The sequence below is a fragment of the Anomalospiza imberbis genome, chromosome 2 (assembly GCF_031753505.1).
Source record: "Anomalospiza imberbis isolate Cuckoo-Finch-1a 21T00152 chromosome 2, ASM3175350v1, whole genome shotgun sequence".
Taxonomy (NCBI): Eukaryota; Metazoa; Chordata; class Aves; order Passeriformes; family Viduidae; genus Anomalospiza; species Anomalospiza imberbis.
Genome location: NC_089682.1, coordinates 116847460 through 116862331, shown reverse-complemented (window position 1 = coordinate 116862331; position 14872 = coordinate 116847460). Strand labels below are relative to the sequence as shown.

The 14872-nt window shown below is 40.4% G+C and overlaps 1 protein-coding gene across 2 annotated transcripts in view; it reads left to right on the top strand.

The window, feature by feature from the left end:
* LONRF2 (LON peptidase N-terminal domain and ring finger 2) overlaps nt 1-13444 on the top strand; it is a 33987-nt gene extending 20543 nt beyond the window's left edge. The window contains exons 6-12 of one of the 2 annotated variants that reach the window (XM_068182757.1): nt 1081-1177; nt 1533-1647; nt 2892-3013; nt 3833-3991; nt 6951-7113; nt 9062-9211; nt 9555-13444. In XM_068182757.1, the coding sequence (XP_068038858.1) occupies nt 1081-1177; nt 1533-1647; nt 2892-3013; nt 3833-3991; nt 6951-7113; nt 9062-9211; nt 9555-9713 (965 nt within the window). In that variant the 3' untranslated portion in view covers nt 9714-13444. The remainder of the gene's footprint in view (nt 1-1080; nt 1178-1532; nt 1648-2891; nt 3014-3832; nt 3992-6950; nt 7114-9061; nt 9212-9554) is intronic. The other variant, XR_010996661.1, reaches the window with a different exon arrangement.
* The last annotated feature ends 1428 nt before the right edge of the window (nt 13445-14872 follow it).

The window sequence follows — 14872 nt, the reverse complement described above, 5'->3', positions numbered from 1 at the left end:
TAAGCACTAATTTCTGGTGTGTTCTAGGTCCCAGTGCCGTGTTACTATTTGCAGAATTAACTCAGCCAGGTTCTTGCAATTACTAAATGCTAACATGTGAGATGTAGGTTAAAGATAGCACTGTTTTTCTTTGTAGGCCACACACCACCTATCCTGTCTGTGCTGGAGATAAACCAGATGCTGACCATAAGTTACTCTTTAACAAAGCATCCTAGTATTTTAACTCAACTTAAAAAGTAGAGCTTTTAAATGATCAAGAATTTGGTTAATAAAAAACATGTGGAGGCAGCAGTCATAGCTCTGTTGCAACTCATCACAAAGATGCAAATTGTAAAAGTTGCAGCATTTGCTTGTGTAAATGTCAACAGAAGCTGGAGCTCATAGCTTTTGAGCCTAAATAATGCTGCTGTGAAGTTTGAAGTGCATACCCTTAAAGTGAGTTAAACCCAGAGATATAAACCACCCCCAAAAATCAATCTGGGTAGAATTTTAAGTGAAGTGAAAGCCTCTCTCTTTGTAGTTTGTTGAGCTAGTAAAGCTGTATTAGCTAATGCAGCTCCAGTAGTCCTTTTAACTTTTAAGCTGTCTGAAATTTGGGATTTCCACAACAGCCTAGTCTAGAAAAATGTAAGCCTTTTTATATTTGTAAGAAAAATTACCCCTGCTGAGAAATCTATAATAAACAGTGATGAAATATTTTGACTGTGTGTAAACAAATTAAATTCTGGACTTAATGTACTTGAAAACATCTGGCCTGGCTGATGTGGGGGTGATGGTGGGAAAGCAATAGCAGAATATTTTAAAAACTAGCCTAGAAAAACCCACAACACAATCATTTTTGGAGAAGCAAATAATGGGAATTCAGCTCTAAAGTGTATTCTCTGGCCACAGACATAATCCTCTGCTCTCCAAAAGATCTCCTGCCAAAAAATCTAAAACTTAGATGGGAAGTATGTTTGTTAGAAACAAAACTTAAGAAAAGACATTAATCAGATTTTTAATGGAAAAGTCAACGTTGTAAAGATTGGAAGATGCAATACTGCTTACATCTTTTCTATAATAATCTTCTTGACTACTTAGATGGAGATGTTTCACCTGAAAACACCACTGACACTTCAAGTGAAATACCAACAACTCTGGTGGATGCATCAGACTTTGAGTGTTCCCTCTGCATGAGGTATGACTGCTGGCATTAACATAACAAAGCCTCTCTAGCTTCTGAAAAAAGTTATACTGGTGTAAGAAGAGAAACCTGCCAGAGAATGTCTAAATCATTGCTCTGTTCATTTTTTCTTAACATTACATCTGGTGAATCTTCACAAATGTGGTTTTCTCCATTACATATGCAGTTCTCCATTGTTTACCACTTGTAAAAATGAAAACCTTTTTTGTATCCTTGGATAACACTGTCACCTGTGCTTTATAAAAAAGCAGAAAAAAAAGAAAGAGCTAGGACTAGTCACTCCTCTCCACACATTGGGAATTGTTTTTGTTGACAGCTTAGCTTTTTTATTCCATGTTTTCATGTTAAGGTTGTTCTACGAACCTGTTACCACACCCTGTGGACACACCTTTTGCCTCAAATGCCTTGAGCGTTGCCTTGACCATAATCCACTTTGCCCACTCTGCAAGGAAAGGCTGTCAGAAGTAAGTATGTCCTTGCCCCAGTTAACAAAACTGCACAAACTTGTGTTCTGAAAACATCTGTGTGGAGATTTTCTGTGCTCTACTTGTGAGCTGCATCCAAAGCAGTGTGGCCAGCAGGGTCGGGGAGGGGATTCTGTCCCTCTACTCCTCTGTGGTGAGAACCACGTGGAGTGTTGCATCCAGCTCTGGGGTCCCCAGCACAGGGGAGCAAGTCCAGAGAAGGGCCATGAATGTGGTCTGGGGCTGGAGCACCTCTCCTATGAAGAAAGGCTGAGTGTTGTGATTGTTCAGCATGTTGAGGAGAAGGCTCTGGGAAGACTTGCTCTTGGCCTTACAGTACTTCAAGGGGCTTTATAAAAAGATAGGGACAGGCATTTTAGTAGAGGGTAATGCTTTTAAAGTGAAAGAGAGTTGATTTAAAGAGATTAGATGTAAGTAAGAAATGTTTTACCATAGATGTAAGTAAGAAATGTTTTACCATGAGGGTGATGAAACATTGAAGAGGTTGCCCAGGGAGTTGGCTGATTCTCCATCACTGGAAACATTAAAGGTCATGTTGGATGGGGGGCTCTGAGCAATCTGATCCATTTGAAAATGTCCCTGCTCAAGGGGTTGGACTAGATGACATTTAAAGGACCCTTCCAACCCAAACTTCTATGATTCTGTGAAAGCAGAGCAAGACAGTACTGACAAAATCAAGCTGTGCACAGACCTCATTTACTCAAGGATGTATTTGGCATTCATTGGAATACAGGTGGTTTCACTGGTTCTTAAAAAAATGGAGGCTTCCAGTATCACATCAGGCTCATGCCTGGGGACCCCCAGCCATAGCCATGTTCATTCCAGATTTCCAGTTTGTGTGGAAACTGTGGTATATGAGGAATGGTTGCTCCTTGGTTAACACTTGTCAGCAGCAGACACAAGGTATCCCATACCTAGTGCGTCTTGCCAGTAAGCTGACAGCTGTAGATGAAGAAGATAGATGTATCTTTGCAAAAGAGAGGATGGACTGCCTTTTCTCCCTGGTAGTACAACTTTGCCCAAAAAGGGGATGGGGTTAAAAGGACAGTGGGGTGAACCACATAGGCTAAAGTGGAAGTTTTGGTGCCCGGAGGCTGAAAAGGGTAAGGTATTTATACAGTCCTAACTAAGGTGCACTTCGACCTCAGGGAAGAATGGGCCGGGAGGAAGAGGTGTTATTTCTTTTCTTGATACCAGACTTAAGAGTTGACTCTCCCTTGTAGTTTCTGGCAAGCAGAACTTACAAGAAGACCGTCCTTACAGAAGAGCTGATAGTCCGTTACTTGCCCGAGGAATTATCTGAAAGGAAGAAAGTTTATGAGGAAGAAATGAAGGAATTGTCAAAGTAGGCTCTCTTTATAGTACTGACGGCTGTTACAAAAATGTATTTTTCAGTCTAAATTACTGAAGAAGATTAATTTACTTACGAAAATGCACCAAAGGAATGAATTTTTAAATGAACCTGCCAGATGTTTTGTATTTTTGATGTGTATATTGCAGATAAACAAGTAACAATGTGCTTGGATGGTGGAGAGGCAAAACAATAATCTTCAAGTAAAGATAATTGCTTTTTCCTATGAAACAACATAATAGCTTTAGAAGTTACAGTGGGGGTTTTCTGGGAGTAGAATTCAGATTATCAATGGGTTATACTTCAGGTCAGGAAAAGCTCAAGGATCCAGTTTTGTCAGTGACTTGTGAATGTTGTGCTATAACTCAGCTAAAAAGTAAAACAAAACATGCAGTTAATCTTGAAAAAAATGAAGTGGATTAATGGCTTTAAAATCAAAGGGTTTTACTGAGTTTGGCGATTCTCTGCCATCTTGCTTTGAACATGGCTGGGTCTTAAGTACTTTATTACTGTGAAAAGTTGTCACCAAAATCTTGCCATGTGTATAAGAGGTATCACTGTGCATGTTTTGAGGAAATTGGCTATTTTTTGACTTTTTTCCTCTGTGGAAGTAGGTTAGAGGGATTGTTTACTTAATGTATTATGGAAAAGAGTCCTGAAATATTGTTTGTCTTGTGAAAATGACAAACCTCAAAGAGAGATGCATTTACAAAGATTGAGTCTAAGGTAGCCATTTGTCTTGTATTAAGGATATATGCTGAATATAGCAGCACTCAGAAAAAAAGGTGATTTTTTTTAACAATTTTCTTACAGTTTGAATAAAGATGTTCCCATCTTCGTATGTACCATGGCCTTTCCTACCATCCCTTGTCCGCTCCATGTCTTTGAACCTCGTTATCGCCTAATGATAAGAAGATGCATGGAAACTGGTACCAAGCAGTTTGGCATGTGCTTAGCTGATGAATTAAAAGGGTAAGGAGATGAGCTGAGAATGTCCTGTTGTTGCAGAGGCTGCTGTGAGCTAATGGAATACTGCAGCACAGTATACTTGTCTCCCCGAACCACTGTGGTTCCTTCCAGTCTTGTATGAACCAACACTAAAGTTACTTCTTAGTTTTGAAATTTAAACATTCCTTTTTACACAAAGATGTAATTTTATTACTCCCCTGTTGGATAATAGCAAGAATGCGACTCATCCTGCTACTACAGGCTCCAAAAATAGCATTTAATTGGCTGTGTTTTTGGAAAGCTTGCTGGCCTGTTTGTTCCAGTGAGAACTGACTGTCTGGGTAAGGTTCCCCCTCTGTCTACTCAGTTTAAAAAGAAACAAAACAAAAATAAAACAAAACATCCAGACCTCCCATAGCTTTCCTGAAGGAGTGGTATCATTTTAATGAGACAAAGTATACACTTGGCTGAGAAGTCTGTTTTGCTGCTGGATGTTGAATCTGAATGTTTGTCTTTACTGCTGTGTTGCAATGTCTAAACTATCTGCAGTGAGTGGGTTACATTCTTTCTATATGATCATACCTTTCATTCATTTTTGTGAATTCTGACACTGGTGTTTTTCCAGCTCCCTATGCAGAGACTGACTAGATTAAAGGTCCCTTACAACACAAAACTATTCTCTGACTTTACGAAAGCCTTCAAGTTTAAGTGTTTCACAGATAATGGGGTTTTGAGACCATGCTTATGCGAGAAGCACGAGGTGATCTTGAGAGGTTTGCCTTATGAAATGCAATAGTTGCTGACTTCAGAAGCTACAGGGGCAGGCTGTAGAATGGACGATGAACATGGGAATTTTTAAGAAGGCATTAGACAGGCATCCTCAGGAGCAGCATTTTTGTATGTGATCATCACTGGAGCTGAGAGGGAGGCAGTCTTTACTGAGGCTTGGCAGCCTTTCCTTGTTCACTCCATGCTTCTTGCGGGGGAGGAAATTTTATTTTTCTCCCAGACTGAACAGTAAGGTAGCTGTAAGAATACAGGAGATGCTGCAGCTTCCAGTCAGCTGTGGCTGTGCTGCAATGCCATTTGGCATGCTGTCAGTACTGCACTCAGTGGAGTTCAGACTCCAGCAGCAGCTGATGCTCCACAGTCCCTTTCAGGTCTATTACCAATTTTCTGGAAGTGAATACTTGTGAGAGTCAGGACAGAATTACCCTAGGACTTCAGTGATAACTCTCCTTACATCCCTGCAGGCTTGTGGAAGGCCAAACTTATTTGGAATCAGGTATAATAATAGAGGGCCAAGGCGTTACAATGCCCAAAACACAATAATTGCTTTGTTAGATAACATCATGAAGGGTATTTTAAAATGCAACAGCATGGTTAGATTTCTATGTCCTGTCTGTTTTAAGTTACTAAAATAATCAAACTTTTTGAGCATGATGACTTAAATAAAACACTGAAGCGCAGGAAACCTTAATCTGCAGACACCTGGCAGGCTGCTCCAGCTTCTTACACAAGTAAAGAAGTTCTCCTGTTTATTCAAAATTGCGAAATCAGCTTGGGAATACAAGAAGTGGGGAAACTTGTTTTGCCTCATCTGCTGAGACATGGATACATACCTCCCTTTAAAAACACAGTGACAAAGCATGTTTAGTTCCTTACCTTCCTCTGTTTTACTTCTCCATTTTAACTTCTAATTGGTAAAAGAATGTAAGCTCTTAATGTTGTCAGCACATTTTATGCCTGTCTCCAGGTGCTTTCTTGTCTCTCTGATTCAGGTCCCTGTCTACCCAAAAGTAACTCCTCTAAGAAAAAAAAAAAAAGAAAAAATGATCACTTCTATATGAATTTCTAAATCCAGTATGAATGTCACTAAAATCATTAATTAAAAACAATTGTTTTGTAGCTGTTTAAATAGTGTATAGTGTAATAATGCTATAATAAACTAACAGATCTGCTTTTTAAAATCAGTCCTACTGGTAGAGCGCCAGCACTTAGCTGTGTGCAGCTCTGCCCCTCATGCTCTTCCTGATTTTTTTCCTGTACACTGGCTGGAAGAGAACAGTTGTTGACAGTGGTGACCTTGCCCCCTACCCCTCCCAAACCTAGAATTTCTGGTAGAGCAGAAACAGGAGTAATTTCTTCATCCCTCCATTGTAAGAAATGCCCAAGCCCTAGTAAAACAAGCATGTCCATGATAAAGAATTTATCAGACCCTGTAGGGTTTGGTGTCTTGAGATGAGACTAGATACAGTGCTTTCTCCTGCTTAACAGTAGGCTGAGGTGTAGACCTGCATATGTATTGTGGTGAAGAGTCATGGTGCAATCAGCCTTTCTAGTGAAATCACTGCACCACAAAGGTACAGTTAAGTAAGCTTGATAAAGTAAAAGTTAATTTCGTGTCTGTTTCCAGGGTGTGATTAAAACACACTACTACTTTAAATATAGTGGATATAAATGTGTTTTTTGAAGAGGGTATTTTGAGTTTGATTTGACTGTTTTTTTTAAAGGAAACAAATGCAAGAAAATACTTGTTATATAGAAAGCTTTTTCCTTCTAAAGCCTGCAGTCTTCTGCTTACACCTTGGAGTAGGAGGATAGCCCTCACAGCCATGCATTTGTTTCCCACTTTCTGTACTTTCCTTACAGTATCTTTACCCATCTTGTTTTCTTTGCAAACCAGATGAATTTTCCACCAGCAGCTGGCAATTCCCAGCGTGAAACATGCTTCATTTAGTTTGCTGTCCCTTTCCAGCCCTCCCACCCCACAAACCTGCCCTGAAAATGCTGCTGCCCAGGTCCTCTGAGGGAAGGCAGAAAGGGTGGGGGTTGTGTGGCTTATGTGAATAAGCAGAAATGTGTTGTCACCAAAGCAGAATCCTCTTTCAAGTAAGAAATGGTGAATTAGGCCCAGTATTTGTCCTGATGTCTATAAACACTTGTTGATGACTTCCGCTTTTATGCCCTTCTGTCATTTCAGATTTGCAGATCATGGCTGTATATTAGAGATCAGGGACGTAAAGTTTTTTCCTGATGGACGCTCAGTTGTTGATACAGTTGGTGTCCGTCGTTTTAGGGTCTTAAGCCATGGCCAGCGAGATGGATATAACACAGCAAACATCGAGTATCTTGAAGATAAAAAGGTGATCTATGGTGCAAAGTTATTCATACCCATGTATTGCTGGATTCACTTAAATAGCCTTTCCTTGTTGCATTTCAAGCTAGCTGTGCATTATTTTTAAGCCAGTATCATTACAAGTACACTAAAGCTCTGTTTTAAAAACCATGGAACAAACTTTGTATCTTCTTTCCCTTTCTTCCTTTCTTCCCTTATAATTATCTCTGCTTAAAGTGTTACACTCCTTTCATGGATCTCAAAGTAGCTTCTGGGATGCTGAGGTCATGGTGTGTAGGTGAGGTCAGAGTAACATTTTAAAACTGGTACAGATTGTAAAGCCTTCTAAAAGCACGTGCTCCTGTCGGTAGAGAACTGACTGTTATCTTGCACTGAACAGACAGTTGGCACATTTCACATGTCCTCCCAAGTTCTCATTTACAGAACAGGTCCTCAAATAAATGTGGGAGTCTGTTCTTAAAATGAGTTCTTAGGGGCACGTAGTTAACCGTGCCCTGTACAAGCATCCATTAGAGCTGACTGAGAGCAGAGAAATGCAGAGAGGAGAGTAGCTTTTGAAAACAAGTCCTCTTAGCAAAGCTGCACGAAGGCAGGTGTTTGTGATGTGTGTTGGCCACAGGCTGAATTTTTGGCCATACTGTCTGGATCATCTTCAGACCATGTCAATAAAACCTTGGTGGCTGTTAACATTGAGCTTAGCAGTAATCTCCTGCTGGTTGATGAAGTCAGTTGGGTCATACAGCTCTGGAGCACTCTCACAATTGAAGTGAAAGTCTGTAAAGCCGTAGCAGTGCTTTTCTGACCTGTGCAGGGTGATAACAGTTGTTTGCCAGGGCATGAAAAGTTGAGCTCATGGAGGTGCCTCTGCTCAGAGTGAGGGCTGTGCTCTGTTTGAATCCTTAGTGAAGAGTAGTGGAACTCAGGTACACAGGCATTGTTTATAGATGGTGCCAGAGATCCACCTCTTCATAATTAGAATGAGATTTACCTTGTCTCACAGTGGAGGCTGGTGTCTGTTCAGTGCCCTACATCCATATGTCTCATGGTCAAAAATCTCAGTCCAAAGATACCTGTTTTATGTGCTCCTAGATACTTACCTTGAGATTAATTGTTCTCTAGAATAGCTTCTCCTTGGTTGTGAAGGGCATCTAGAGCAGGTAGATCAGATGTGTACCTGAGTGAGTAGTGTAGGTGAAATCACCGATGTGGTGTGCACATGTTAAAGGAGAAAAAATAAACAACCAACCCCAAACAAAAATCCAGAATTAAAACCCCCAAAAAACCCCACAAACCACCAATTTGTAGTGGTTTTTGCTTATGTTTTTTTTTTTTTTTTTTTTTTTTCTCTCTAATAGCTAATAGTAGGCCTGTGCAACTAAAATATTCTGCTTCAATTAGGGTGTTTCTTCATGGCTGTTTCTGGTACTGGGAAAGCATCACTTTCCCTGCTTCCTACCTGCTCGGGTGTTTACCCTCCTCCTTCTCCTTGGCTGTCCTACCATGGCCTTACCACTTCTATAAAATAGTGCTGGTCTCTTAAGTGCTGTAGCCCCCCCGTCTCTGTTCTCAGTGGCAGTAGTGTTTCTTTTGTTTTGCCAGATGATGTTCCACTGTCCAGAGGTCATTCTGAGACAGGGACTCAAGGTTGTGGGTTTGAGATGATAAATATGTCCCAGGATTAGACAGCATACTCTGCTATTATGCCAGCATTTAGGAATGGATACTAGTGAGGCAGTTACTGCTCCAAGAAATATTACTTCAGAACAACCAGGGGAGGGTAAAAAGACTCCAGCATCACAGATTTGAAATCTGAGACTTAGGCACAGTTGGTTTACATAAGGGCATTTGAACAACTGTAGTCACTGCATTATTTTGCTTCGTTTGCTTCTGGGGAAGCATACGGACTCCACGGTATCAAACCTGTTTTGTTCCATCTTCCTTCTTTTAACAATAAGGTTGAAGGACCAGAATATGAAGAACTTGTCCGCCTTCATGATTCAGTCTATGATCAAGCTGTTGCCTGGTTCACTTCACTTAAAGACAATATGAAAGTGCAAATTCTCAACCATTTTGGATCTATGCCAGGAAAAGAACCAGAGCCACAGGTAATAAAACCTGCCTACTTATGCAGCCTTATTCTACACAGAATTTTAACACTGGACTATTTTCTGACAGATTTTTGCTGTGGTTTATGCATTCTAGACTCTTATCTACCCAATTTTGGTCTCTTGGCATGAAGCATGGTAAATAATACCTGTGTAATTTGGTAGCTGAAGAGATAAGTCTTAATGGTGTATACAGATAAAGAGAACACCTGCAATTAAGTGTTCAGTTGTTGCTTGTTTTGTGGTGACTTTCTTAGCAAATAGAAGGTGACAAGGAAGGTGACGTTCTTCATGGGGCTGTGCTGGTGAATACATAACTGTACGTTTTTCCATCGTTTTGCAGAGCAACCCCAGTGGTCCTGCCTGGTACTGGTGGCTCTTGGCAGTGTTGCCTCTGGAAAACAGAGCTCAGCTGGCTATACTGGCTATGACCTCCCTGAAGGATCGTCTGATCGCCATCAGGCGCGTATTGATATTTGTGACTCGCAAAAGACCCAGATAACATGGACTGTTGTTGTGAGTGGGCACCAAAAACATCTCATGACAGGTTGTTCTGGGGGAGGGCAAAAAGGGAGGGGTTGTTTTTTGTATTTTTTTAAAGATTCCTTCAAGAAGGAACAGCCCTTTCTGACTGCGTCCTGCATCCATCGATTGCATTGGTTTGTTATCTGGGTATTCACCAAACCTTGCACACTCTCCTGTTGTCCTGGTGAAAACTGAGCCTCTGCAGAGCTGTGCTACATTTAGAATGTAGCTGATGGATGTGGATAATTGCTTCAAAGTACTTTGATAGAATTGATGTTTCTAGCCAAGCGAGTTAAGTACTAGAGTAGTGCCATTGGCCTGCATGTGATCTGAATTTTCACTCAGTAGGAAGAGGAAACTGGACAGTGGATTGAAGAGGTGTTTCCTTGACTTTCTTGAAGGTAGTGAATAGAAGAGGAGTAACGCTGCCCAGCAGTATGCATGACAACTATAACCAACAGTAGTCTCTGTTAGTGAATTGCAAGGCAGTCTGTCATACACCCACATCTCTCTCTCTCTCTCTCTCTCTTCAGTAAATAACAGTCTGAGGAGAAAACAGATTAAGCTGTTTGTAGTCAAGGCATCTGAGGATGTTTATCTGAAAGAATAATAGCTACTGAATAAGCACACTATTTGGTAGCCTTAGGTAATCCCTCCTTTGTGATTTACATGTTGTAGCAGAATAGGTATATACAAAATATTTGGAAATATGTACTTTGGTTTCTTTGAAGAGAAAACCCAAAGTAATCCTAGCTAGTCTTACTGCTAAATTCAAGCCAAGCCTTTCACTAAAGTATAGTAAACACTGCTGTGAAATAATGATTTCACCCCAAGTACGAGGGAGGCATGCTGCAGTTTACTCTGAACACCTGCTCTGTGAGTGGAACCAACGAGGACGAAAGGTGGGGAGGTTTCCATCTCCCTCCTTCCTGCAGTGTCATGCCGACCTCCCGTTATATTGGGGTGGTCTCTACTGAACGTGTTTCAAACCGAAAGTATTGTAGTTAAGTACCAGTTGCTGTATGTGACGGAAATCAGTCCACAGTAACACCATGAAAGGAGTCACAAACCGAACCTACAAAGGCACGTCTCAATGCAAGCTTCAGTCAGGTGTTAACCTTCATTTGTCTCTTTGGTTATTTTTTATGCATTGTTTTGTTAATATCTAACTTTGATAGCTATTAAATTGATCGCTTGTCAGTCAAATGATCACCATATGCTCAACTGCCAATGAAATAACTCAGTGTTACCAATTCAATTGGCATAGTTTTGTATAACTAGAACTGATACTACCAACAGGGAAAAAAGTTGACTTGAATCTCCATGTGCTGCAAGCATAGCAAGACCAATGTAAAGACTTGTTCATGTGCAGAAGTCTGGTAAGAAGAAATGGCTGCTTACCTAAATGGTCAAAGTGCCTGGTTTCTTTTTTAGTTCTTTTCTCCTTATTTGTCAATGAAGAGGTATTTAGACTTTTTTTTTTTCCACTTTGTACATGAATTCTGGAAGAAGACTGCATTAAAATGCAGTGATTGGGATATATTACCTGCTCTCTTTGGGTATTTTAGTTATAACCTCTGTGGTCTGGGAAACAAAAATTCCAGTTTTTTTTCCTTTCAGCAAATGGCTACCACAAATGGTTTCTGTAACATACCCTGAATGTACTGTAACTGCCTCTACCTTGAACACGCCTTTTCTATTTAAGTGGTTTGTAAGTGTATTCTCTGAATTGTGAAGTGCATAATGTACAACCAATGATGTCATAACCTCTACAGTAGCCTTCTGCAAGTTCTGCTACCACCACCAAAATACTCAGAATTCAAGTTGAATGCATTTCCTCCAGGATTTGAAGATGATGAAGAGGAGTTCACTGAAGTATAAGGAATTGTTGTATTTGTGGGGAGGAAATGTCAGAAGTCAGTAGGTCTTCAGCCGACTGTCAGCTGAGCTACTGAAGGGTGATTTCACAAACTAATTTTCGGACCAGAAGATGGACTGTATTTGATCTTGCAATCCTTTCTGTTTAGCTTCCTGTTCTTCCCATTCCTGTCCGTGCTGTGTATTTCTTCAAGACTCATTCATCTTGCTTGTTTGTGTGTCTGGCCTAGTTCTGAGTATTTCTAGTTTAGCTGGAAGAGGATGTTGATGGTATTTGTATATTGCTGGTCCCTGATCTTATATGTGCTTAATTTTACAGATAGGAGTGCATTTAAGAAAAAAAAAATCAAGGTGCTAGTTAGTGTCTTCTTGGCTTTGCCTCAGTAAATGTTAATGTTAATATTCTTCTCTGCAAAAGTGATTTTTTCCAGATATCTACTTTTGAGGTACTTCTGACAGAAAACCCTATGAAATGAGAGGTTGTTTACTGCTGTTTTGTAATGTGTAAAGACATTCTACATGGGAAGTGACATTACTGTGTTCATGAAGGCCTGCATAGTTAATAGAGTGATTGTTATTGAAAAGAAAGCTGAACTGTAGAGGGATTTTTTTTTAGTCAAGGTTTAAAGCAGTTTGTGAATATTTCAGTGACTGATGTTTTGGATAAATGATAACAACAAAGGAATTGTCTGTGTATGGATGCAAGTAATAATATTAGCAGCCCAAAGCTGACATTTCTTCCAAAACATTGAATGCTGATCAAATAGCAAAGCTTTAATAAATAGATAAAATCACCACTGCCCTGTGGTACTTGCTTTTTAAGGTGAAGTACCAGTTTCATTTTTACCAAATCACCTCTGCCATATAATATCTGCAGCATCCAGTAGTACCTCACGGGAAAAGCTGTCTCGTTGCTCTCTAGAGGAAATGTCCACGTTACAGCCAGTCTGCTCTTAGGTGTAACTTGTCGCCAAGGTACATGTGGAAGCATTGGAGCTGAGCTCCTGGAAGAGATAGACAGGATTTGTTGCCTTTCTAGCTCATTAAACTTTTCTTGCTTGCTGTCCAAGCAAGGATGCTGGGGTATATGATGAGTCTTTTCACTGTGGTGAATATGGCCCTTCTTTATACATCGTAAAGAGGCCAAAAAGAAAAAAGAAAAAAAAAAATCCCTCTACCTCTACACCTGTTGTTCACCTGTAAAATTTCAAGCTACAAAATGATATATATATTTTAACTTTTTTTGTCTTTCAGAAACATACTAATTGTTTGCCACTGAGGCCTTTTATCTACTGTATTTTAATATGTTAATTTGATAGTCATCAAGATCTCTTTGTACTTCTAACCTGTAGAACTTGTCATGTTTCTTACTGCTCCTTTTTCCTTCTTCTCCAGTCCACTTTTAAATTGATAAATAGAAAGCTGTACGCTCTATTCCTGTTACATTTTACACTAGTGGAACTGGTATTTTGGTAGCGCCTTAATTTTGCAGTTGTGAAATGATTGTATCAACTCTTATCTGGGGCTTCTGACCAGATGTAAATGAGTATGTTTAATGTAGATAAACTTGAAACCATTTTTTACTGTTTTAAAGCTAGAAATGAAAAGGAGTGTGTACATATGTATAAATATAAATTATTAATCTGCACCTTTTTGTATCTAGTAAATACAGGAGAAGTTCATGTTCTAACCACATTTGGCACTTCTTGTTGCATAAACAAAGCCAAAACCTTTTTTAAAAATTGCAGTGTTCATTTCATGTGTATTTGCAATATTCATGGGAAATGTGTTTAATTTATGTGATATTTGGAATAAACCAGGTTGAATTTATGCAAGTGTGAGTTCATGGGGAAAGCTTTATCACTGTGAGGAATAAGAGCTCGAGCTGAGATGAATACAGTCTGAATGAAACAAGCCACTGATGTGCTGCTGTCAGAAAAGGGGTGATAGTTTGCTTTTCCTGACAGCAGCCCAAGGGCTGGCAGTTGGTCTGATGGGGCTTTAAGAAGCAGATGGCATCCCAGAAGCAGTGGTTAGATGCTGGGGTTCGTAAGTTGCAGGGAAATTGTTTTAGCCGCTGTGCGAGGAAGTGGGGAGGCTGCAGAGGCTGTGGCACGGTGGGGTTTAGCTGGGCACCCAGGGCAGACTCTGGTACTGCGTGTGAATGTGAGGGGTGGATTTGAGGGAGGGTTGGTGGAGGAGTTGAGGGGCCCTCAGCGAGGGCTGGGATGGAGGAGGTGGACCTTTAGCTTTCTCAGGAGTGGGTTGTGACAAAGATGGGGTATAATCCTGAAGAGGGCTGTTCCTTTCGTAGCTTATTGGATTATTTTGTGGCCCTAAGCATGACCTGACTGGCCGTAAACTAAGTTTTAAAAAAATACATGGTTACAGTGAAGAACAACAAATACTATATTGCCTAAGCCCAGTGAAATAAAATACCTTCAGGGTGCTGTGAGGGAGGCAATGTTCCAGAGCAAGGCATGGACATGGCTAGCACCAGTGTATTGGGGCGTGGGACACTGGTCAGCAGCAAAACTTTGATGGTCCTCATGGGTTCCTTCCAGCTGAGGATATTCTCTTCTAAAGCAAGAGTTATGTGAAGGCAAAAGCCAAGCCAGCTTGTGGAAAGCATATCACATTCCTCAGTTACCTCTTCCTGCCGGCTAAGCTGTGGAGTAAAACTGCTGTGAAGGCACTTTTGTAAATACTAGCCTGTTTTTTTCTTTCCTTTTGGTGTTGGATTGATTGACCCTTGTGTCTGTATTCATTGAATGTCTGAGCATACAAACATCAGTTACAGGACTGCTTTTTTAGGTTGCAAGTGTGTATGAGAATGTCTGTAAATGCTGCTTGAGTTCCTTCAATACCCCGGACAACAGCTTTTTGAAACCACATTCCTTTCACTGAAGAAAGGTTATCAAGGTTCCCTTTTTATTAGCCAGATCCTCGTGCTCCTTGAGACTTGAGAAGAATAGAGGTAAAGTAGCTGCATGAAGTTAGTAAATAGCTTTTTTCCCCCTTGTTCTGCATGTCCTTTGCTAGTAGATAGATACCAAGCCCTGGAAAGGCAGCATCTCAGACTATGCCTGCTTCCCTGAATAATGCCATTCGTAGAGTGTGGAAACCTTAGTGGTCTGTTGTCTTGCCTCTAATCAAACCAGGAACCAAAAATAATGCTGCTTAACTGTCCAACAGGACTTGCTTGAAGCTGTTACCTATTGAATAATAGAGTAAGAAAGATCAGGAGAAATTCTGATA